This window comes from Paramisgurnus dabryanus, chromosome 19 (assembly GCF_030506205.2).
Source record: "Paramisgurnus dabryanus chromosome 19, PD_genome_1.1, whole genome shotgun sequence".
Classification (NCBI taxonomy): Eukaryota; Metazoa; Chordata; class Actinopteri; order Cypriniformes; family Cobitidae; genus Paramisgurnus; species Paramisgurnus dabryanus.
In genome coordinates this window covers 26,504,856-26,527,594 of record NC_133355.1, presented here as the reverse complement: position 1 = coordinate 26,527,594, position 22,739 = coordinate 26,504,856, and the positions used below count along the sequence as shown (strand labels likewise).

At 38.3% G+C, this 22,739-nt stretch overlaps 1 protein-coding gene across 1 annotated transcript; it reads right to left on the bottom strand.

Moving 5' to 3' along the window:
* Positions 1 to 364: 364 nt before the first annotated feature.
* On the bottom strand, positions 365 to 2,995 carry marcksl1b (MARCKS-like 1b). Its single transcript, XM_065294524.1, has 2 exons — positions 2,696 to 2,995; positions 365 to 1,665 (listed from the first exon to the last, which is right to left on the bottom strand). The coding sequence occupies exons 1-2, from the start codon at positions 2,780 to 2,782 to the stop codon at positions 1,117 to 1,119; spliced, it is 636 nt and encodes a 211-aa protein (XP_065150596.1). The 5' UTR covers positions 2,783 to 2,995; the 3' UTR covers positions 365 to 1,116.
* Between the last annotated feature and the right edge of the window lie 19,744 nt (positions 2,996 to 22,739).

Sequence of the window (22,739 nt, the reverse complement as noted above, 5' to 3'; positions counted from 1 at the left end):
ATGGAAGTAAATGGGGCCCACAAGCCGTTTGGAACAAACATTCCTTAAAATATTGTCCTTCGTGTTCATCAGAACAAAGACATTTATTCAGGTTTGTAACAACATGAGAGTGAATCAATTATGAAAGAATTTTCATTTTTGTGTAAACTATCCCTTTAATTTTTGGTCAGTCTTATTATACTGTATCTGTGTGTCACTGTGGAAATATATGTTGTTTTTTATTTGTCCAAGTAAAATTCATTATACATGCTGATAAATTCCTTTTATCACATGTATTATGAGTGACTTCTTTAGACATGACCTATAGTTAAAATAGTTTGACTATGTGAAAAGCTACGTGAAGGAAAAATGCAAACCGGTCATATGTAGGTAACCAACATTTATTTACCATTATCAACTTTACAATAAAACCAGTAACATCTTTAAACATTAGCAAAATAAAGAACAAAATTGGTCAAATGTATTTACAGAGACCAAAAAGCAGATCAAGGCTCACATTTAACACATAACAACTCTGCTTTTTTAAAACTTCAAAATGTGAACATAGCAAGCTCAAATGTGTTTTTGTTTTGTTTTTTCTTTAAGCCAAGATGAAAATTAAAATGCGTTTTCAAACAAACGAGACAAAGCCTTCAGGATATTTAAAATGGTTCTCTATACACCACAAAATACTTAAATTTGGGTTAAAATATAGGAATGTAGAAAGTTGGCAAGTCTTTTTCGATTTCCTTTTTTTTTTAACAGTCATTATATGTGGTGATGTTGATCTTGCACAATTCATATCATCGCATCTGTTCGATGGTGGCGTTGAAAGATGCTTCTCGTGGATCCCGTCCTCTCAACCCACTCTTGCGTTGACGTCCCGTAAAAATACAGGCCTACGCTCGGCATCCCAGATCTTTGAGCCATTATCAAGGGAAGTGAACTAGTGAATCTAGTCTGTCATTTGTTATTAATCTTGAAGAAAGTGGCACGAGGAGTCTTTTTTTCACATACATGTGTATATATACATATACATATATCCATGTATATATACATATGTATACATATACACATATATATAAATATATATTTTTTCTTGGAAAAACAGTTCACAAAGTCCTTTGTGAAATACAATCACTCCTTCTGTTCAGATGGCGCAGGTGTGGAGCTGGTCTCCTCTGTTGGTTTTGTGGGCTCTGCAGCAGGTTCAGCAGCCGCCTCCTCCTCTTTAGGAGCAGCGGCAGGCTCCTCGGGTTTGGCTGCGGGTTCCTCGGCCTTGGGGGTCTCGGCAGGGGCAGGTGTCTCCTCCGCCTTGGGCTCCTCCTCCTCCTCCTTCTTCTCCTCGGCGGCCACCCCGTTCTCTTCTGCCTTCTCCTCTGCGGCCGGAGCGGCGTCGGCGGCTTCTTCCTTCACCTCTGTGCTCTTCTTGTTCTTCTTCAGTGAGATCCCCTTGAATTTGAAGGAGTTCTTCAGGGAGAACTTCTTCTTCTTCTTCTTGGGGGTCTCCTTGGTGGCCTCACCCTCTGGTTTGGCAGCCTCACCCTCGGCTGCGGGAGCGGGCTCGATGGCATCGCCGGCCCCCGCCTCGGATTCTTTGGCCGCCTCTGCGGAACCGTTGGTGGCGGCTGCATCTCCATCTGCCTTGGCAGAGACGTCACCGTTGGTCTTAACATGGCCGTTCTCCTGGGAGACAAAAAAAAGGTAAAATTTAATTGAAGGAAAATTAAATCCACATCAGACAGTCTACACACATATATATGAATAAATGGTAACACCACCATACTGTGGGCCTATTATATATAAACATATATTTCAGGGCATCCCTTCAATCGTCGACGATCACATCATTGACCCATCACGTACATACTGCACGTCTTCGAGGTGACGCCTTGCAGTATCGCACACTACCGGACGAGGGCGCTCGAGTCACGCAAAAAATTCACAATGCGAACAGAGACTGGGGCTTTAAACAAAAGACCGAGACCGATCGAAACACGACGGGGAATTTCATTCAAAACCATCGACAAACAGATCCATCCAAACAGCATTTCAAAAACTAATATAAAATATAAGTACACTCATTGATCAAAAATGTTTCAGTCGCATAAAACCACCACAGCTTGCTTCACAAAATGTGGACTCGCCTCTATGTCTAGACTAAACGCGTGCGTCTGAAAATTACTCCACGCAAAAAAATAAAATTAACGTAAAATACTGCCAAGTATCCAACATAACCACAATATCCAACGTAACCACGTGAATTATCAGGCAAAATTCGCCCTAAAATGCAAATTGTAGCCAAATTTACTGATCGATCGCCACCCCCTGCTGTTAACTCGAGCATCCTCCTACACGGGCATTAATGGAGATCGCATGGCAACAACATCGACATCCTAAAAATCCTCCAGATGGACACAAAATTAAAGCTGTGGTGATTAAATAAAAACATAAACATTCAACAGTCAAGCACAAAATGAATTATAAGCGCGTTTTTGGTGATGAATGAAAAGCTTACAATTGAGATGAAACGAATATTTTAAAAAATATCTTCAGTACGAAAAATGAAATAAATCAATGTGTCTCGTCGATCTTGATTTGTTTAAATCGTCGTTTTGCTATTTTTCACAGCACTCCAGCAGTGATGCCGTTGAGAAGCACTTGTTGGTCAGATGTGGGTGTGTCGCAGACGGGGTTTCGTTGATTTTAGTCTTACCTGGCCATTTGTCTTGACGGCAGCCGGGTCAGCAACGGCGGCTTTCCCGTCGACAGCCACTCCTCCCTTTGATGCCTGGGATCCCATTATGCTCAGTTTGGTTTTAAAGTAAATAAAAAAAGGACTCAAATTCGGGTAAGTGTCAAAACAATTAATCCAGAGAAGCCCGCGTGGCGTGCATCCAAAGGCGCGAGTAAAGTTGATGTGTTTTTTTCTTTTTTTCCTTTACAAGAAAAAAAATCGAGACGATCCACTCTTGTCCACCCGTGTGCGTCGAGGGCAATCTACTACTACCAGTTCTAGTTCTACAGCGCTTGAAGATAACCAAAGACCCCGCCCACGGGCGTGTCCCGAACAACTCCAACCAATCGAACACGCGGGTGCCGCCCACTTCTGGACATCGCGGTCCCACCCCTTTGGTTTCGCATGAGACTTGAAGAAAGAAAATGGCATAAAATTGAGAAGGAAAGGGAACCATCAGTGACTTGTTGAACTCTATGGATACTGGGCACAATGGGGATCTACTGTACTTTACTGAAACCCATGAAGTAGAGTAGGGCTTGTCACGCACGGCACGTGACCTGTGCTTCAATGTGATGCATTTGGTGTAATGCAACATAAATATGTAAAGTTCTGCTAGCTATATGCAACATTACATAATTTTCCACGTTCTGATAACGCTTAAACAGTTAATGGTAATAGTTAATGCATGTGTACTAGTATGGACGATTGTATTTTTAGCATTTTGTCTTAAAATGGACGATTAAGCAGATACTTAATGTCTATATTTATACATGTGGATACAAATAAACTTAATAAATGCAAAATGTATGCATATTTGTAAAAAATTTTATATTAGTTGTTTTCCTTCAGGACCCACATGGCATCATCACGGGGAACCCAACATATGAGCAATGTTATATTTTTGTGTCTATTGCACTAAAGTGAACAATCCTATATTTGCAGTATATCACCAAACAATGCACCCATTCAGTATAGTTTGCAATAAAGTTTGACACAACATAAGACATGTGATTTTCAAATGTATTTTGATTTTATTCCAACAGTCCACTAGGATTTCCTGTGATATCCCATACAACTTGATTATATGAGTCGTCCCGATAAATCAAATCCAAATTTCTCTTATTCACTATCATTTATCTTCTCCTTGTCTCAATCCGCTCTGTTTTTCTTCTAGGCCTTGTCAAATGACAAAGTCTAAACTGTTAGCGGAGGAATGCGAAGAACGCAAACACATCCATGTCTCGCTACTTTCCCAGAATGCACAGAACCTCGGGGACCGGGGCAGAATGCTTTTTATGCGTGTCAGATGAGAGAATGTAATGAATAAGCCGGTATATTGAAACACTGTCTCCTCTTTTACTCCAGAGAGAGAGAGAGTAGGGGGTTGGGTGTGATGGAGAGGAGGAGGGAGTCTTCTTGTGCCCGGAGCTTTTGTGATGTGTTCGTTTTGCGATGATGGGTCATAATCTCGTCGTTCATGCGTCAGACTCTCGCTTTCCTGATCAGCTGTCTGAAAGGCCTGAAATGTCACAAGATCATTCCAAAGTTGGTATAGTCTATAGTATCTAGAGCATTTATCACCTTTTATCCAAAAGAGAGTCGTCTTTAGGCTGGTGTTTCAGTCCCCACCGTGCTGCATATCCAGACAACAAATAGCTCCTGTAGGAGAAACATCTTGCATGTGAATATGAATGGGGGTGTTGATATGCCGGTGATAGGGACATCAAACCGGGCAGGGCAGGTGAGAAGTGCTTATCAGTCACTCTTCTGCTCCGTGACTGTTTTGACCACAGCAGGGAGTGAAAAAGGAGGACGGTGATGGTGTGAATGTGGGGGTTGCTTGCCCTACAGCATTGTGGACTCCAACTAGATGGAGCCTTTATGGAGTCCAATGCAGGAAATTTGCCAAAGAGAGAATAAATGACACATTCAAGTCTGATAGATTCGCTTTTAGGGTTTACTGGTAAGCTCAGTGGTTACCAACGTGACCTTAAGGTCAAATGAACAGAGTTCACATTCCTCTGCGTTTCCCAGATCCCCTGTTTCTTGGAGAGCTGATATGTGCTTCCATCGGATTGGGGTGATGTTTAGCCAATGCTCTTAAAAAAACATTACAGCTTTTCACTATGATATTTGGTATATGCAAGTACATTTATTAAGAAATGACTTTTTTTAAACAAATAACATAATGTTGATATTTTATATTCAAATCAGCACTGAGTCACAAAGGGAGAAACCCACCAGCTGGGTTAAATCAACCCAAACATTTTTTGGGGCTGTTTACACTTGGTTTTAAGATGTGTTTTCATCGATCGGATCACAAGTGGACGAGAGAGACACATTACGTTTACACCTGGTATTTAAATCCGTCTCTTTTGTCCACTTCTGTCCTGAATACTGTGAGGGGGTGATCTGTGAGACGGTGGGTGAGTCTCTCTGCTGTCATTCAAACGCGAGCGGGAGTAATTATGAGTTTATATGGACGCAAACTTATATTATGTCGGAGCCCGCTGCTTGTTTAGCAAGTATACATGCTGCACAGTGTTTTGTACATTTTTTTGTTGGAGCTTTCTCAGAATTTTCAGCGCAATTGATGAAATAGGATCGCGCAACTTTCACACTTTCAAAACGAAACTACGAAGATCCTCCGCAGTAGTTTTATCAATGAAAGGCTAAAAATAGCGCTGTTCACCGTATGTTCACGGCAGAAGTCAAAAAAGACGTAAAATTAGTGTTTAATACCTCAGATTAGATAAATGGGCGGAGAGAAGGCGGTCGCGTGTGGCTGTTCGAACACATTCAACCACATGTGCGTTCCGCAACTCCAAAGCGATCCGATCGAAAGTGGTTTCGACTACCTCTGGATGTGGTTGAAAGTGGTCGAAAGTGGACGCGTTCAAAACGTTTTGAACACCGTTTACACCTGGCATTAACGTCGTCCACTTGTGATCCGATCGACGAAAACGCATGTTAATGCCAAGTGTAAACAGCCTCTTAGATTCAATCCAACAATGGGTTAAAGCAACCCAGCATTTTGGATTGAAATAATCCAATATAGGCTAAATAACAACTCATGGCTTATTGGGTTTGTCCCTTTTGACCCAACAGCAAAAAAAAAACAAAAAAAAACTTAGAAACAGCAAATGTATCACCTAACGTGCATTTTACACCTAATTGAATAATTTTTTGATTGATTCAATGAAATTATTCAAATGAATCAGTGTTTTTTACTACAAAAATAAATCAGATGAAATTAGACTAGGAAAGATCACAAAATGACTTGGAAATGTAATAAAAAAGACATCATTAGATCATTAATGCAAAATTCACAATAAGATTAGGCCCTACTGCCTTTTTAGCTGCCTCTCTTTAAGCTTAAAGGAATACTTCAGCCAAATATCAAAATGACCCTATGATTTACTCCCCCTCAAGCCATCCGAGATACATATGTACATCATATTTCAAACTAGCACATCTGGAGTTATTTTATGAATGTCCTTGCTTTTCCAAGCTTTATAATAGTAGAAAACAGGGATCAGGAACTTCTGACTTTAAAACCCAAAATAGTGCATCCATCCTTCACAAAAGTAATCCACACAGCTCCAATGGGTTAATTAAGATTTTCTGTGGGTAATCGGTGCAGTTTTGTATGAAAAATATTCAAAATTTATAAACTATAATAACTAGCTTCCCGTAACAACACCATTTTGGACTCACGCAAGAGTTTTAGCATAGTGAGCATTGGTTGCCATGGGAACGTTGCATGGGGACTCCTGAAATGCATGAAGCTAGTTTTTATAGTTTATAAAGTTTAAAACATTATAATTTTATTTATTAAATTGCATTAATTACCCACAAAAGACCCTTTATTAACCCCATGGAGCCGTGTGGATTACTTCCGTGAAGGATGGATGCACTTTTTGAGCTTTAAGTCAGAAGTTGTTCCCTAATTCCTCACTGTAAAAACTGTTACTTGGATCTAACTCAATAACTCTAAGGCAACATTTTCCAACTACTAAGGACAACTTAATAACATGGATTTCAATGAATGAGAAAAAGCAAATAAATTAAGTACAACCAATGCAAAAAAATATCAGCATATTATACACAGATTTAATTAAAATAGGTAACATTTAAATGAAAAAATTGTAGTTAATGTCTTCTGATTTCTTAATTAATTTGATTATTATTATATTATTTATGGTTTGTTATTGTTCTTTTATTCTGTGAGATGAGGGCACGAAACGTTTATTCAATCAACGCACCCACTTAGTGTCGTTTGGGTAGCTTTAAAGCGCAACATACTTCAGTATGCAGTCTATGCACAAGCACCTGTACTTCTGAACAATGCTAACTACAAAACTCAAAAGTAGAAACAGAAACTCTTCCAAATCTCGAAGATAAATGAACATTAAAAACTAACAAGTCTTTCTTTTTAGTTAAAAACACATAAAATAGAATTTAAATTCAAATATACTCTCCAAAAGGCAGTCCCGTGCAAAGCATGCTGGGAACTATGAGTCCACTGCCTAGTTAGTTATGTTTAATAATAAAATCACGTAGTTTCAACACAAAATTATTACGTTAATTTCCTTCTTACAAATTTAAGTGGATTATACATGAGAAAATTAAGTTGAATTTACTCAATGATGTGTTCATTTAGAATTACTTAAATTATTTAAATGATTATGTTATTTTAACTCATATTTTGATAAAAAAAAATTAACACAGTTTACTCATTTTATTAAGTTAAATCTACTAAGGCACAGAAGACAATACTTGTTTTCTCCTATTATAAGCTTGGAAAAGCAAGAACATTTACTAAAATAACTCCAAATGTGTTCATCTGAAAGATGATGGACATGTGTATCTCGAATTGCTTGAGGGTGAGTACATCATGGGGTAATTTTGATATTTGGCTGGAGTATCGCTTTAAGGACACTTTTAAGTTTTTTCTCTGCATGATCCTTATGGGATCTTGTAGTACAAGAAAGATAATTTCCATCCACCGTTAAAGATCAGATGATCAGATAACTTGAAATATGTCTGTGTGTGTGTTTTCACATGAGATTTCGGTTAAACAACAACGCACTCACAGTAGCATGTGAGCTCCAGCGTGTGATAGGTTTGGGCGACTGTAATCGCATAGGTTATGTTCTCCAGCGCATCTCCATGACTCAGCATAGCACGCCTGGATCACGGTCTCCTCAGGGTGTGCGCCACGAGAGCGCCGAGAGCACAATTTGAAACTTTTTAAAAAGTCAGCACATGTTGACTCTCTAATGGCCTCTGTGCAAACTTCGCCCCCAATTGAAGCGAGAGCACAGGGCCAGAAGAGCGATGAGCAGTACGTGACCCACTCCAAACTCTGTCTATTTCTGATGCTTAATAGCATATCTCTCTCTCTCTCTCTTAAAGATGTAGCCTTGGGGCAGTTGAGTGGTTTCTGGAATACTTAACGTGGGGCATCTTATCTCTTTCTTGTTTTTCTCTTCGCAACATTCAATGGCCCTTTTTGTTCGGTTGCCCAGATTTCATGCCTGAACACAGAGTGAGATTTATATCCTCAAAAGGCTCTATTGTTCTCCATTCAGAAAGGCAACTGATGAGCATCACAAGTCGGGGTGATGGGAGGGAAAGTGAGAGAGAGGGGACAGAGATGCAACATTGTATTTCTTAATAAATCGATGTATCACAAATTACTCACTTGATGCAGTTTCACACATTGGCAACTTTACACAAACCTCCCTTATTTCTCTTTTTATCAAACTAGAGTTTTGGCTAACTTGGCTAACAAAAGAAGACCATTCAGTGTCAAAAGGAGTTACTACACAACCACTGACATCAGTCCCATTAAAGTCATTCTCCTATTATCCAAAACATCTTTAGCTTTAATCTGGCCGCCGTCATCGATCAGTAAGAAGAGATTAGACGCTTCTGAGACAATGGGAGCATATGGCACAGCTTTTTAAGAGACAGATGTTCATGTCGGGCGAAGATGAAGGCAAGAAAACAATCTTGACTTTCGCTGTGAGCTTTGGTGTGGAGATGCTGGGGGTCAAGAGGTGCAAAGGTCACTCGGGCTCTGGGACGTTTTCTTAGATGTTTCGCATCAGGCCTGAATGACGTGTCAATATAATGGAGCATCCGGTGAGGTTTGATTCTTCACTTTCCGAGTATCTTCTATCATGCCATCAGCTTAATGATAATAAAGTTGCGTTCTTGGTCTGTGGTGCGGTTTAAGATCAATGACAAAAGAAAGGATTTTCAATGAATTATCATTTTTTTCTGGTCCATGCATACAGGTATTGTGGCTCACAAGTAATATGGACTACTATTTTGGTACTTTTTTGGCCTTGGTTGTTATATTTATCCACCTAATTCTCCAAACTCGCTTGTCCTGCAAGGTTGCCAAAGTCAAAAGTCACTTTTTTGGCACTTTCCATTGCATATTATGGCTCGGTACGGCTCACTTTTGGGGGTTTTCCACTGTTTACAGTACCTAGTACCTGGTTTCAATCTAGCCGTAACGACACTGAAACTTGCCAGGTAACACTGCAGATCATTGATTGGTCACTACTAGCATCATAAGCTAAATGAAAGATTAGCTTATCCTCATGCACCGTCAAGCAAACCAAGTGATTTTGTCGTCCGTGATTTTTGATACGAGTTCCAAAACTCAATTTTTCCACGTGATGATTCAACAACACATTTTCATCAGTATGCTCCTGTGTTGTGCATTTTTAATGTCAGTTTTTTTTTTTCAGAGGATACACGAATGCGAAACTCGTCAAAACATCGTCATGTGTGTGGATTGTCATGTCAAAATATGCGTTCCATGCGTCATGTTACCCTATGCGCATTGCGCACCGTTTCAAAATACGTGTCTGCTACAGACATTTCGTAAAGGTTTATGATAAAAGAGACGCTCGTGTTTGCCAGATACTCGCTTAATCTCATGTGTAGTTATAGTTTTGTGTTAAGTTAGTGTCTTGCAAGACGTGAGATTTTCTTTTATCATAAACCCTTTCAACGCATATGCAGCAGGCACTTATTTTGTCATGACTGATTGATTCGAAATGAGGTTACCCGCGGTCGGGTCGGTTGAAATAAAGATGCCAATTAACTATTTTAAACAATTACTACTTTTAAAAAATGCAGGTCAGGTAGTGGGTTGGGAACAATATTTATTTTTTATTTCTGCTGTCCGAGTTGCGGGCGGGTTAGTTGAAAACGTCGATCGGGTGCGGGTTGTTTATACATTGACCCGCGCATCGCTGATGCACATAGGTTACCATAATGCACCGAACACATATTTTAACATGCCAAGCCTCACACAACACCCCAAACACATATTTTGCCACTGGTCACGTTTACGATGATGTCACGGTTGAGACGGTGCAACTACAACAATACTTCTATAATGCCACTCATTTTGAAGCGGAACTGCAGCGAAAAACGCAAACCGAGCTAAAGTAAAGCAAGCCGAGCAGATTGCAATTTGTTTCCACTAAATGGAAAAATTTTAAAACATCACCTTTGGTTTTTGAAGTGGATCAAAACTTTTCATAAAAGTTTTCTTAAAACCAATACCCAATACTTGCTCTTGTCTTAGGACAACTTTGATGAACTATTTTAAACCACTTCAATATATAAAAATATGATTTTTAAGCCTGGATTTTCACTTTCACAAACAGTAAAATCCCCAGACCTATTCTCCCCCTACTTCCCTTTCTAATAAATCACCATCTTTCTATCACAGGATTCCTGTATTGATGCTGGAAAACACCTGCTGTCCCCATCGACCTATTCTAAGTAATATTAAGGCAGGTACCTGCCCAACCTGTGTTTGTAAACTACTAAACACGTGGACGAAGATTAAGGTGCTTTCCGGGCCCACTGGGAATCCCGCCGATGAGTTCATTATTGCGACATCACTAGAGTTTTCACTTTCGCTTTGTCACCCGTGTCAATTTCAGCTTTCCCTTTTTTGTGTAACCTCCTCACGTCAGGCTGCATCAGCAGTATCTGGGAAATTCCAGAGGGCAAATACCAGCGTATATGCCAAATAGCCATTAAACAGAGAGATCACATTTACTCGGGCATGTCTGACTCAGGAACTAGCGTGCTATTCATTTGGGGGAAGGTCCTATATTGCATTAGAGGCGACTGTTGATCATTCAGCAGTGTTAAATTTGTATCAAGAATGTGTTGAAATCGCTTAACATGCAGGATTTATTATTTTAATGCTATTACCCACCACCTATCTGACATTCCCCTGCCCTCTTATCAAAAAAAGACTGTGGTGCTTCTGTATGCTGCAAATGAAAAAAAGCTGCCAGGAGAAGAGGAATTGAATTAGTTAACTGCTCGAGCTGTCTGTGCATTGAGAAAAGATGCACACTCGCCGAAGCCTCACACGCCACCACTGTATTTTCAGTGAGATTCTGATGGCTTTGATTCTCTGCGTGTACAGCCCGTGCCACGAATAGCCCAAAGCTAGAGATTGATACACGAACACAATGCAGACGCAGGTGAGTCGGGAGATAACAGGCAGGCCAGTCAGCGCGTCTAAACCTCTGCCATTTTGACGGACGGCGAATGAATGCACCTTTCAAATCCTTTTCCCTATTTTTTTATTATAATCTTTTTTATCTTCTCAGTCTCTTATTGGCTTGGTTTCTCTACCATTTTGCTTCTACTCTCTCGTTTTCCTGTTTGTGTTGCGTCAGATCAGCAAGAGGAAGATAGCCACGTGCGGACGTGGGCTGAATTTACTCAGATGTATGAAAAGATTATTTTTATTCCCCCTACACACAAACATATTCACCCCCCCCCACACACACACACAAACACAACACACACGCATGAGGAAGTAAATGAGCCACTATAGGAAATAGAACCACATTCAGTAAATACACATAATACAAAATATTATTAACTTTTGTTAGAGAAACATGAGTCATTACTGTGGATCAGAATATCATAGATTTCAGTCATGATAAAAAGTCCATCTTTTAATATTTTTGTATTTAGATTTTTCTTATTTTATCCTTTTAGTACTTTATTTTAATACCACATTGTTGTTTGTTGTATGTGACCCAGTTTGTCGAAGCCCGGCTCTAGTTATTTTTTTATGTGATTTACGGTTTTCTACATCAACATGCTGTAAAAATATAACCTTCACTGTAAAAAAAATCAGTAGAAATGACAGTATTACTGGCAGCTGTACTTATACCGTAGATTTAAATTTATGTTATTTATTAGCAACAGTTTGTTCATGTAAATGAACATTAAACATTAACAAGTCTTTATCTTTACAGACTAAACTAAACTAAAATAAAGCCTCATGCAAAGCATTCTGGGAACCAAAATCTGAAGGAGAAAATCAGAAAAAAGTTGATGAGGATTTCTGGTTCCCAGAATGCTTTGCATGAGGTTGTTATTTTAGTTTTATTCTGTAAAGATAAAGACTTGTTAATGTTTAATGTTCATTTAACTTTAAACAAACTGTTGCCAGTAAATAACATACATTTAAACTTACAATAAGTTACTGGCAAACAGCTGCATTACTACAGCAAATTTTTTTACAGTGTCACTAAAGTCACATCAAAGATTGAAATCAATGATTAAAATTAAATTTGAATGCCTAATAATCTCATTAGTTTCCCAGACAGGGTTTAGATTAATCCATGATTAGGTCATAGTTATATTAGGACATATATTAGTTTTGTGGACCCCATTCACTTCCATAGTAGGAAAAAAGAATACTATGAAAGTAAATGGGGTCCAAAAACAGTTTGTTTACAGACATTTCCCAAAATATCTTCCCTTGTGTACATCAGAACAAAGAAATTTAAGCGGGTTCGTAACAACATATAATTGAGTAAATGATGACACAATTTTAATTTTTGGGTCAACTATCCCTTTAAGAAACGTCAGTGCAAGATGTTTTTACATTAAGCTCAAACGTCCATTTTCTGGCACCCTGTCCGGGAAACCTCCCCTTTGAGACTTTAGTCTGGATTTATACCACATGTTTGTTGAATGCTTCATTCTAATTGGTTGACACGAAACTTTCTAGGTATGCATTTTTTTTCAGTAAACGCACACCGATGAAGTAGTTCCAGGTTTGTTGACCGTTAGGGTGACCATACGTGCCATACTTCCCGGACGCGTCCTGGCCAGGATTTCGGTACTTCTTTGTTGTATTTGTTGTCCGCATACGACATTCATTTAAAGGACAAGTTGGGTATTTTACACTTAAAGCCCTGTTTTCAGATTGTTTATGATGAAATAGAACGGTTTTGACTGAAATTTGGACATATGCGGCTGCCCTGAGAATTTTGGGGGTTTTGTGTTTCACCTCCCACCTTTACAATGGGTTTAATGGTGCACTGGAACAATCCTTCCTAAAATGCATTAAACCTTCGTTTACAAAGACGTGAAACTCACCGAGTGGTCAGGGGTGTTCACTGATATGCTCACACAAAAATCGCTGCAAAATACGCATTCCAACAGCTGTTTTATCGTAGTTTTTGCCAACTCCATTGACTTGTATTAGATGTGTTGTGAGGTACGGTATTACTCCGCGCCGGGAACTTTGTTTCTATTCTTGCAATTGGCAAAGGCGGATTAGCGCCACCACCTGGGCTGGAGTGTTTATTATTCAAGCTCTAAGCGGAAGAATGTACGGGTGTGAGGCGTTCGGAAAAATAGGTCCACAAGTTAACAACGAATGCTAAAACAGCTGTTGGAAAGCATCTTTTGCAGCGATTTTTGTGTGAGCATATCAGTGAACACCCCTGACGACTCGGTAAGTTTCACGTCTTTGTAAACGAAAGTTTAATGCATTTTAGAAAGGATTGTTCCAGTGCACCATTAAACCCATTGTAGAGGTGTGAGGTGAAACACAAACATCCGAAAATTCTCAGGGCAGCCGCAAATGTCCAAATTTCAGTCAAAACCATTCTATTTCACCATAAACAATCTGAAAACAGGGCTTTAAGTGTAAAATACCGAACTTGTCCTTTAAAAACCTTTAATTCTTACCTTAAAATGTAATGGTTGCTTTTCTGTAATAATAATACTAATCCTCTATGACGTATGCGGTCGACAAATACGGCTTCCGAAAGACGCACCCGAAATCCTGGCCAGGAAGAATGGCACGTGACCGTACAGCTCCATATCACTACACTAAGTTTAACTGAAATAACACATTTATTTAATTTTAACTAACAAAGCATAAATATATGTGTGGTAGCGAAATAAATAATAATAAATGGAAAAGAATGAATAAAATTATTAAAAAGAAAAGAAAAGAAATACAGTAAATTAATTAAATTTTTTTCTCTTAATTCCTGATAATATTAAACTAGACCAGATTAAATACTGAAGAAAAAATATTGATAGCCAACTTCTTCACATTGCTTCAAATACAAGTTCATGTTCCTCTCTCTCTCTCTCTCTCTCTCTCTGTCTCTCTCTCTCGCCCTTTTCAACCAAAGATTACAGAAACTGCTTGTGGGATTTATTCAGGATCGTTTGATTTTGGGTTAATTCACACTTACAATAATTTTACGGAATTTACGTATGGAGTATTTAAAGCCCTACACTTAGTAGTTTTTTCCATAGCGTCTGAAGTTTACTGATTATCCGTGATTTCTCTTTGAGAAACCACACATGTCTATTTTCATTTAAGACAATTCAATTCAATTTTTCAATTCAATTTTATTTATATAGCGCTTTTCACAATTGTTAATTGTTGCAAAGCAGCTTTACATGAGTAGATGTAGAGGAGAACATTGAAAATCAATACATAGTATAAGAAGTAGAATATAGCGGCTAAGGATAAAAAACCGTGTAAGCGAGCATATTAATAATGTAACGTATACAGTAAAGTGCTAAGTTAAGCCAAAGTTGGCTGACTCTCCCTGGGACTAAAAAACCCCCTAGGAGAAAACCCAATGGGAAAAAATCCTAGAAGGACAAAAAACCCTAGGGAGAGATTAGTATTTATATTTATAATATATAGACACGGTAGGGATAGGAAGCGTGTAAGCGGATTAAACTGGTTCAGCCGGTGGCCGTTGGTCGCGCATCGGTTGGGCGTCACGTTGAAGGACAGCCAGTTGATTAGTGGTGCGATGACCTTCACAGCAACAGGAACTGGGTCTGTTTGTCTCATTGTCCTCAGAGTCGAGGACGAGACAGGGAGACAAAAACAGAATTCTATTAGCGTAGGGGCCGTTCGCATGTAATGCAAGTGTCATACATTATAGTGGTTTAATTCAGCTCGGTTCCAGACAGGCTAACTATTGCGGCAAGAGTAAATTACCCGTATGAGGTATGTGAGTGCTTTGTTCTAGACAAAATAACTACTGCGGGAAAAGTACATTTACTGGACATTCTATGTGAATGCTTTGTTAAAGAAGAATGTCTTAAGTTTAGATTTAAATTGATCGACTGTGTCTGATACTCGAACATTATTTGGTAAATCATTCCAGAGCTTAGGGGCTAAATAGGAAAAGGATCTACCACCTTTAGACACTTTTGATATTCTAGGGATAATTAAGTAACCCGAATTTTGTGATCGCAGTTTACGTGGTGGATTGTATTCTGATAGTAGTTCTTTTATATACGAGGGCGCTAGGCCATTTAAGGCTTTGTAGGTGATTAGTAATATTTTAAATTGTATGCGATATTTAACTGGTAGCCAGTGTAAAGATGCCAGAATTGGACTAATGTGGTCATACTTTTTAGATCGAGTAAGCACTCTTGCGGCGGCGTTTTGAACCAGCTGTAGCTTGTTTACCTGATTTGCATGGCATCCCCCGAGTAACGAGTTACAATAGTCTAATCTAGAGGTCATAAAAGCATGGATAAGCTTTTCTGCATCTGATGCAGACAGCATATGGCGTATTTTTGAGATATTTCTAAGATGGAAAAATGCTGTGCGGCAGACGTTGGAGATATGACTATCGAAAGATAGATTGCTGTCAAACATTACGCCTAAATTCTTAACCGTGGAAGATGGCACCACCGTGCAGCCATCTATGGGCAACTTGTAATCTGACATATTATGTTTGGAGCGATTTGGTTCAATAATAAGTATCTCTGTCTTATTGGAGTTTAGCATAAGAAAGTTATGTGCCATCCAGTCCCTAATATCACTAATGCAGTCTGTTAGCTTAGCAAACTGGTGGGTTTCGCTAGGATGTGACGAGATGTAAAGCTGGGTATCATCCGCATAGCAGTGAAAACTTATGTTATGTTTCCTGATAATGTCTCCTAGAGGTAACATATATAACGAGAATAGGATAGGGCCTAGAACTGATCCCTGAGGTACGCCGTATTTAACGGGGGAGTGATGTGACTCTTCCTCATTTACATAAACAAAGTGATATCGATTGGTTAGATACGATCTAAACCAGGCTAACGCCTGACCACTGATGCCAACATAGTTTTCTAGTCTATTGAGTAGGATTCTGTGATCTATTGTGTCAAAGGCTGCACTAAGGTCTAGTAATATAAGGATTGAGATTTCACCACGATCGGATGTTAATAGGAGGTCATTTGTAACTCTAAGCAGCGCTGTCTCTGTGCTATGGTGGGGCCTGAATCCTGATTGGAACTTTTCATATGTATTATTATTCGCTATGAATGTGCGTAGCTGGCTTGCCACTATTTTTTCTAATATTTTAGAAAGAAAAGGTAGATTTGAGATTGGTCTAAAGTTATTAAGATCTCCCTGGTCAAGGTTTGGTTTTTTAATGAGCGGTCTAATAACTGCTAGTTTGAAAGCTGTTGGAACGTATCCTAATTCTAGCGATGAGTTAAAGATATTTAGTACCGAGTCGGACACTACATGAAATACCTCTTTTAGTAATTTTGTGGGAATGGGGTCTAATATACAGGACGATGATTTAGATGACGTTACTAATTTAGAGAGCTCTTCTATTGTAGTAGGTTTAAATGACTCAAGATGTTCGTATGATAATCTAGTGGTAAATGTACTATTGGGTTGAGTGGTGGCTGCTTGCGTAGTTTCTATGTTTTCCCTAATAGAAATAATTTTGTTAGTAAAGAAGTTCATGAAGTCGTTACTATTGTGTTGGAATTTACTATTGGTTTCTGTTTGTTCTTTGTTTCTAGTCAGTTTCGCAACTGTGCTAAAGAGGAAACGAGGGTTGTTATGATTTTCTTTAATAAGCGTACTGAGATAGGTAGATCTGGCGGTTTTAATAGCCTGTCTGTAGTGTTGAACACTCTCTTTCCATGCTGAACGCCATACAAGATAGTAAGGGGTGTGATTTGCTGTTTTGTCATGTTGTTGAATGATTTCAACGATCCCAGAACATTTATGAGAGGTGTTTGTGTTCACACAGAAGCCTTTCTGGAAATTTTCTGGGACCAAAGTGCTGTGTGAATGGAGTATCTCTCTCTCTCTCTCTCTCTCTCTCTCTCTCTCTCTCTCTCTCTCTCTCTCGTCCAACTCACACAGGGTCACATGTTGTATATTTCTTGTTTTATATATCCCTTCAGCGATTTTAACACAAGTATGCTATTAAAACCTTTAAATTGAATTGAATTTAGGAGAGGGCTCTTTTGACTACTAAATCGTTTTTGTCAAATCAATATATGTTAATTTATATTTAAATGTTTAGTGTTTACTTTAAAGTGAAGTTAAACAATTTCTTTTTGTTTTTCTAACTTATGTCAACTTAAGTCGAAACTTAAAATAGTAGGTTGACTTGCAAAACAGAATTGTTTTAACTTCAATTTTTTACATACAATAACTGCATGGGCTAGCAACACCTAAATATGGTTAATTAAGACCAAAATGATGTATTGTATGATGCAAGGCAAAGTATGTAGGTTGTAGTTCAGAGCTGATGACTTTTAAACACCTCGGTCTGTTTTTAAAGCTTCAATTACGTAGGGTTTTCAATATTTGCATTTGTTCAAGCCACGCAAACAAACCAGTTTACAGCTGTTGTCATAGGAATAAGGTCAGCGGCGCGCTCACGTGTCAGAAAGGATTTTCACTGGCGCTTCACCATTCAGCACAGACTTGTGTAACCCAGTTCGAAAATGTGGTGAGCTAACACCTAAAAAGAGTATATTTTACTTTCTTTAATCATCAAATATAATTCATATACATATATTTATCTATAAATATCACCAAACAAACACTACAATCTATTTTCTGTAAACGCTGGAGGTTACAGACAGCTTAATGGATAGTAAAGAAGAGTGTATTACTATTGACCACAGCGCTTTGCATTTGACTGCCCGGGTGCAGTTTGACATTAAGGGTGACGTCCGAGCGAGTGAGAGAGCGAGGGAGAGCAGCACTGCCGAATAACACGATGGCACACTGACCCAGTATTACCGCAGCTGTAATGCCACCGGGCCTATCTGCCCTACTGAACCCCACCACTACATACAGATGCACATTCACACCCAGCTGTCGTCTGTAGCCTAATAACGTCCCATTAAATACACAATGATAAAGATATTGTATAGAAAATAATTGACTATTTACGAAAGAAAACCAGCGCTCGGGTCGTGCTAAATACACAGCCTTTCTTTCCCGAACGCAACACAAAGAGACAAAATGGAGGATTGGTGCCGAGACAAGGCAGGCATGATAATGGCGAAGCCAGGGCTTTAAAGCTCCAGCCCTCTCATGGAGAACAGTGTGCTTTGGCAACAAGACCATGGACTTTGTTGGAGACACAGATAAGCTCGATTTTTGGTTGACAGAGGCTAAATCGAATTAATGGGGAGCCGACGGAGCAGTGTACCTCCCTTGTGAATAGCTGTGTGTGTGAGGGAGAAAGACAGAGAAAGAGTGTTTGAAAGATTTTGGGGTGAAAAACATGCTCTCTCCTGCCAAAAGCAGTAATAAGCCCGTAATGAGAAAAACCTTTCTGTATTGCGGTCTTCGCATCGTTCCATGGGAGTTATCGGACTATTTTTAAAAGTACCATCTGGATGTATCCGCTACTTTCTCTTTTTTAAATCATTCCTGGGCTTTTCTTTAATTGCACACTGCATGGTTGTATATCTTACTTTTTTATTAGATTGTCTCTCTCACTCTCTGTCTCTTTCTCATAATCAAATAATTTCATCTGTAAAACTTTACAATATATTTGTTAATGCATAAGTTAACATGAACTACCAATAAACAATACGTCTACAGCATTTATTTGTCTTATTTTTTTTCAGCATTTATAAATTAAAACAATATTTCAAAACAATATTTTAACTAGGGTCCAAAAATGGTCACTTGCAAAGAACACCTTTGCACCTTTTTTTTGTGCATTTTTTTTTCAGATGGTGTATGGCTGTCGAAACCCTAAACTTTTAAAGCCTCTGGGATGATTTTCCGCTACCGTACGTGCCGCAGAAAACAAAACAGCATTTTTCTCCTATAAGCACCAAAATAGTCAGTGCAAAGGAGGAAGCGTCTACATGGCGAATCTGAGGAAGTGACCCCGTGACAACGCTTGCTGTTTTTATAATAGTTGTAGCCCTGCAGTATTTGCGGATGCTTCAAAGTGACCGGATGCTGGCTGCCTCTGCAATCTGGCCCTGTTAACCCAACTCTTCACAGGGGTGCGAGACCGAGCGTCACCAGCCCGTAACATCATTAGCACAGGTTCAAACTTAAAGCTTAAAGGGGGCGTTTTTGGACAATCCATATACTTAGCATCCCTGCCAGGCCTCTCTAAAAGCAAAGGTCATTGACTTACAGTCAATGCAGTCCCCTAACTAGACAACGGCTCTGTCTAAATGACTGTTTACCAAAGCTTATGGATTTAATTAAACGTTCAAGCTCTTTTTAATGACAATGACTGTTCAGAGCTGCTAGACAAGTACGCTTTGTGAGACGGTCATTAAAACTGTCTTTATGGGACGGAGAGTGGGCCGGAGATGGTAGAGCAGTCCGGGTTTGGAGCGAGCCTTAAACAAGCCAAGCTTTGTGAAGTCGCCGTCTTTGAAGTGAGCGAGGTGCAATGACAGCCCAAAGCGGGAAATCGGCAGTAAGCTTGTCTCTTTTAGTCCTTCCCACAATTCTTTGCTCCTCGGATAAGATTGCCTGATCATCAGGATCTGTTAAGAACTCACTGCTTCAAATGATGTTGGTGAATTGGGTTTATGGACGAAGTTTAATCAATTTTTACATGTATGGGGAGGTTTCACGCAATATTTTTCATCAGAATACAAATTTTAAACCCTGTGTACATGATACAGGAGAATCATGTATATATGCATTTTATCGCAATGCGCATGAGTCGAACGTCTGCGTCTAATACTTAGCTAGCCTTTGCATGCGGCCGTGCACTTACATTGGCGTACACGTAAAAAATTGATTTTACTCCGGGCTTTATAAATGACAAAATGGGTCTGGGTGAAAGCTAGAAAGACTATTAGATGTGAAGCCTTATCAAAGCGTGGAAAAAGATGAGTAGAAACAGCAATAATTGGATTTATGATTTACTAAATTGCTGTAAACAAGGTGAAATTCGGGTCCCGTTCGCATGGCAGGACATGTGCCGGAGATCAAAGACCAAAGCTACGTGTTGACACAGTGAGCGACTATATTCGTGTCTCTGTTGAATGAGATAATCGATGGGCATTTGGTCTTCTTGACTCGTTTGCACGCTATACAATTTAAAGTAGGGCATCGTTTACTTTCCTCGGGCTGATAAGAGTTTAAAAAGCTCATGAATTTCCTTAGTCCTGGTCATAAATAAATGGTGGAGACCGTTACCCATTCAGCAGCTCAACAAAGGGATGTGAATGACTAAATAGCTCTATTAACTATTTGCATAGTTAGCCATTCACAGGGTCTCTTTGTGCCGTTCTTCTTGTAGACTTCAAAATCTGTGTTTGTGTTTGTCTGTCCATTTGAGAGGATCTTTTTGTGGATGGCTTGATCAATAACTCTTTTTTGCTTGGTTCATTTTGAATGTGTAGTTTTTATTTGAGGGATATTCCGGTATCAAGCGGTACTGTAACTGTAATGTCAATAAAGTCCACCCATTCAATAAGCTGTTTATGAGAATATGCCAGATTTACAGGACACGGCATGCAGTGTTGGTATGTAAACACTTGCAATGTGTGTTCAAAACATAGAGTAAAACCCTTTAATGGAGCTGTGGGAATTTCTGGAATTTTCTTGGAATGCAAGGTATGTTAGGGAGGAAAATACATGGTACATGATTTGCACGTTTTATTTAAGCATCAAATTGGCTTGCAATTCCTCTGGAAAAATCAAAACAAATGTCCGTCTTAAGATTGCAGACATCTTTGCGAATCTATTCAATGTTCGTTACGTTGTTGAGATCTTTTCCAAAAAATGACCTTTTTCAGGAGGAAAATCTGAGAAGCAAGATATTGCTCTGAATTTAATTTTATTGCTGTCAATAAAACAAAAGCCAAATGAAATATTAAAGACATCTGTGATCATTATTTTCTATTGGTCCTCCTATATAATAATTTGGGGTAACGTGCAGAACTCATGTTGGAACCAATAGCATTTTATTAAAAATAAAATCTTGTGAATGGTAAATTAAATTATCATAATACTTTTGGCAGTGAATTATATTAAATAAGATAATGACACATGATGTTTTGCAAATTATAATTCTTTTGAATGTTTTTCGGTAAAGAAGACATTTATTATGACTATGAAACCATTTTGTTTTCTTTTTTTTGCATGCAGGTTCTCTTATTGATACTGTAAATTGGCATTTTGCTATTGTTTATTTTTTTATTTTATACTTTATTGTCTTTGTAACTTATTGTTTGTGACCCTAACCCATCCTTCTCATTAGGCAAACACAAAATAAGAATTTCATTGAACCGAAGTACATATGTGACCCTGGACCACAAAACCATAATGATTTTTTTGAAATGAAGATTTATGGGTCAATGACGTGACGTTAATTATTTTTTGTCCGTATGGTTCAATTAATCGTAAAAGGGTTGAAATTTCAAAATAAATTTGCAGATTACTTGCATTCTCTTTTTTTGAGGACCAAGTCTAAAATTTCGGTTTTTATTTCAATTTGAAAGAATATTTGGGGAATAATTGCAAAAATGTCAATGTGGTGTAACCGGTATGTCAGTTGGTGTAACTAATATATTTTTTATGAAAATATAAATATATTCATTAAAAATTTGGAATAAAAAGTGTAATATTATTTTTTACATACATTTTTACATAATTTTTTCAAAGATTATGTAGAAAACAGAGCTGTTTTCAGCATATGTCAGGACAAAAATTACAAAAGCGCATTAAAATGTACATTTAGAAATAACTAATAAAATAATATTTTAAAATGATTTTTTATGATTACGCTTACATGCCACCAAGGTGGATAAATAATTTAATATTTCTCATTCTTTGCCGCAATTTGCGATGCAACATTTGACATTTTCAGGTCCATTCAGTCTTAACTTTCATAAAAATGGTGCAAATGTAATTTTTTATTGCATAAAATTAACATAAATACACTATGTGCATTGACATAAACCCGATGCATGCTTTTAAAACAAGATTTTTTAAAAAAGATTTTTGAATTTCTCATCTTGTCAAAACCGTTTTTGTCACTGACCCATATATATATATATATCATCCGAAAGCTGAATAAATATTTGGCCGAGATATAAGTATATGAAAATCAGGAATCTGAGGTTGCAAAAAAATATAATATTGAGAAAATCATCTTTAAAGTCGTCCAAATTAAGTCCTTAGCTAAATATATTACTAATGATAAATACATTTTTTGATATATTTACGGGAGAAAATGTACAAAATATCTTCATATATCATGATCTTTACTTGATTATCCTAAGGATTTTTGGAATAGAAAATCGATAATTTTGACCCATACAATGTATTGTTTGCTATTGCTACAAATATACCCGTGCTACTTATGACTGGTTTTGTGGTCCAGGGTCACATATGCCAGTAAAGACAAAATCTAAATCCTTGAAAATCAGC